We start from the raw sequence: 3,302 nt of genomic DNA on the forward strand, positions 1-3,302 counted from the left end.
GGGGGGGGGGTCCTCAGCAACCGTGAGGACACCAGAGGGGAGCGCCGCCAAACCCGGCATACCAACACACCAACGTTTAAGAATCCTCTTCAAGCCTGCAGGGTGCCGCTGGCGTGCTCTCAGCGGTGCCTCCGTGCGGCAATCCCTCCCTCCAACTCGCTCCCCGGCCGCCCTCGCCGCCCCCCTCCGCCGGCCCGCCGGCCCCGCCCAATCCCCACCTGGTGCCCGCGCCCATGTTGCCCTTGGCCAGTCCAAAGTCTGTCAGCTTGACGTGGCCCTCGCAGTCCAGGAGCACGTTCTCCGGCTTCAGGTCGCGGTGCACGATGCCGCGGCCGTGGAGGTAGGACAGCGCAGACACGATCTCGGCGGTGTACAGCCGCGCTACCGCCTCGTCAAAGACGCCCTGGGGACGAGGACAGCAGGTCGTGCGTGTAAGTGAGTGAGTGTGTGTGTGTGTGTGTGTGCGCGCGCGCTCGCGCGGAGGGCTAGAGTGAGGTGCCATATGCTTGAAGTGATTTTGACAAAGATGCAGCCGCAGACGTGATCGGCTTCAATCGCATGCACGGGACACAGTGCAGAGACATGCACGCGCGAGAACACACACACACACCCACATGCGCACACACACATGCACACACACACATGCACACACACACACACACACACACGAGACCCCTTCCCCGACCCCCACCCACCGCTCTATAGAGGTTGAAGAAGAGGTGCCCCCCGTTAATGAAGTCCAGCACCAGGTACAGCTTGCTGGGGGTCTGGAAGCTGAAGCGCAGCGTCACGATGTAGGGGTGCACCACGGCCTGGGGAGGCAGGGCAGGCGCCGAGGCAGGGGTTGCGGGGACGAGGGGGTCAAAATTGGATGCGATGGTGGACAAGGTAGCATTGACACGGGGGAACAGACGCTCTGAGCGCGTACCACACGGCCCTGTCGAAACGGCGTGGCCCGCGCGCCGGCCAGGCGGCCGCCGCGCGCCCGCGCGCGCCGCGGGCGGGCCCTCACCGTAAGCACGTCCCTCTCCCCGCGGATGTACTCCCCGTGGTCGCGCTCCAGGATGCGCTCCTTGCGCATCACCTTCATCGCGTACAGCGCCCCCGTGCCGCGGTGACGCACCTGGAACACCTGTGTTTTTGCAGGGCGCGTGGGTTGGACGCGTGTATGTTTGCGTGAACGAGGCGGTGCGCGGACACATGCGCGCGCGCGCGTGCGTGTGTGTGTGTGTGTGTGTGTGTGTGTGGGCATGCATAAGCATGTGTGCGGGTGTTTGCGTGTTTGCGTGTGTGCTGTGTGCTGTGTGTGCGTTCGCTTGGATGAGGGGACACGATGGCGCACAGGGTCGCCCACGCAGGTGCACTGTTTCCGAAGAGAGCCCGCGCCACCGCTCCCCTATCCCCACCCGCGGCCTGCTGGCGCCGGCCCCGCCTCATCATATGCAACATCATATGCGGCCCTGCACCCGCTCACCTTCCCAAACGCGCCCTGCCCGACGACCCGAAGGATCTCAAAATCGCGCGGCCCGACGCGCGTCGACGCCGGCATGCCCGTCGCCGCGCAGCTCTCCACCGGGCCGTCGCACCGCAGCTCCAGCCGCGCCTGCTCCACCGCTGCCGCGTCGGAGCCGTCGCCGACGGTGCTGGCGGCGCTGCTGGCCGTGTCCTCGCAGGGGCGGCTAAGGCTCGGGTCGCTCGGCCAGTGCGCGGCGGAGGCGAGGGGCGCGCCGCCCGCCGCCGGCGCGCCGTCATCCTCCTCGCCCTCGCCGAAGCAGGGTGTCTCGGGGGCGTCGGCAGTCTGTGTGCGCGGCAAACGCAGGGGGCTGTTGAGGCCGCAGGTGATGTTGCTGCGTCCCTCCGCCATGCCCCTGCAGCATGCATGCAGGCCCCCTGCCAAAGCGCATGCAGCAGGCAGCGGGCGAGTGCGCGGCTCACCGACGTGCGGCGGCTGGCCTCATGGTAGAATACGTCCTCAAAAGTGAGCTCGCCAGACAGGAGGCAGGACGCCACCTCTGCAAGGCCGTTTGGCGTTGCGGGCGCCACGGCGCCCGCCCTATGTCCCGCCGGTGCGACGGCTGTGCCGCCGATGACAAGCGGGGACAGCCGGGCAGGGCTTACACAGATTGCAATAGGCGAGGCTGGCACGCCAGGCGTCCCCGGCTTGTCGTCGCCGGCGGCAGCAGCGCCGCCGTTGGCGCCAAAGTCGACGCCCTTGGCGCCGTCGGCGGCCGTCTTGGAAGTGGCCACGGGCACGAAAGAGGCCGCGTGGGGATTCAATCTGACCATATTGTTATACGCAATTCGGATACGTAGTTGCTCGTGCTGCTAGCTCCTGTTGAACAGCGGTCTTTGGTTGGTGCGATGCCGATTCAGCCCGCAGCGTCTCCGTCAATAGGAGGGGCTGCGGGCTTCAGACAATCAGCGGAACCACTGAGGTTGGTGCTGTGAGGCCCTGCTGGGGCATGGGCAAGATGCACACGGGATGCGCGCCCTTGATGGGCCGCTGGCAGAGAGAGAGCGTCAAGCGGGACATGGCAGAGCGATTGGAGAAGTTGAGAATGGACGGTTGGGCGGGTCCAAGCGCACAAGGGGGAATCCGCTGCAGCGATTGTGGGGAATTCAAAGGGGCGGAAGAGCTGACAATGCCGCTCCTCCGCTCCTGTGGACCCGCAGCTCTTGATGGGCAAATTCCTGGGTCTTTGGCATGACACAAAGATAGCATTTGCCAAATTACAAATTACTTTTCACTTACAGCCACTGGCAAGCCCTCGAGCTGTGTCAGCTGCCCTGCAGGATTGATGCTGTGCGCATGCCTGACTTGTCCCATCGTGCATATGCCCATGCGTCGCACCTAGTGCTGACACTCCCGGTCATCTCCATGCTTGCCAGCCAGTACATAGCATGCGCCCCTCATATACATGATTGTGCTTGTACAATTACACTCAAGGGAGGAAGAGGTGAGGGTGCAGGGCAATCATTTCGGATGGGCAGCTGCGCGTTGTGCCAGCCGGGAACGGCGGCCAAGAAAGATGACAAAAACGGGTTGAGCTCAAAATTTAGAGGGTGGGCACGCGCTCCTCGCCGGCGCCCAGCACGGTGGTGAGGTTGTAGCCGAAGGGGTCGGCCACGTGCTTGCTCCAGTTGGCGTAGGGGCCCTCCTTAGTGACCGCGCTCTGGATGGCAAAGGCCAGCACGGAGACCATGGCCAGGCGGCCGTTCTTGATCTCCTTCACCTTGAGCTCAGCGAACACCTCAGGGTCGTCGGCCAGACCCTGGGGTTGGGTGGTTAGGAGGGGGGCGAG

General features: G+C 65.0%; 2 protein-coding genes across 2 annotated transcripts; both read right to left on the bottom strand.

The window, feature by feature from the left end:
• Positions 1–76: 76 nt before the first annotated feature.
• Positions 77–2,286, bottom strand: MNEG_15452 (hypothetical protein; the record flags this gene model as incomplete). Its single annotated transcript, XM_014036076.1, has 5 exons — positions 77–403; positions 696–812; positions 1,013–1,132; positions 1,475–1,798; positions 1,936–2,286. The coding sequence occupies 5 exons, from the start codon at positions 2,284–2,286 to the stop codon at positions 77–79; spliced, it is 1,239 nt and encodes a 412-aa protein (XP_013891530.1).
• A 770-nt stretch (positions 2,287–3,056) lies between these two features.
• On the bottom strand, positions 3,057–3,272 carry MNEG_15453 (hypothetical protein; the record flags this gene model as incomplete). The annotated part of the gene is made up of 1 exon (XM_014036077.1): positions 3,057–3,272. A coding segment is annotated over one exon (216 nt), but the record flags the coding sequence as incomplete, so codon positions are not given.
• Between the last annotated feature and the right edge of the window lie 30 nt (positions 3,273–3,302).

The sequence above is a fragment of the Monoraphidium neglectum genome (genome assembly GCF_000611645.1).
Source record: "Monoraphidium neglectum strain SAG 48.87 unplaced genomic scaffold scaffold05340, whole genome shotgun sequence".
NCBI classification, from domain to species: domain Eukaryota; kingdom Viridiplantae; phylum Chlorophyta; class Chlorophyceae; order Sphaeropleales; family Selenastraceae; genus Monoraphidium; species Monoraphidium neglectum.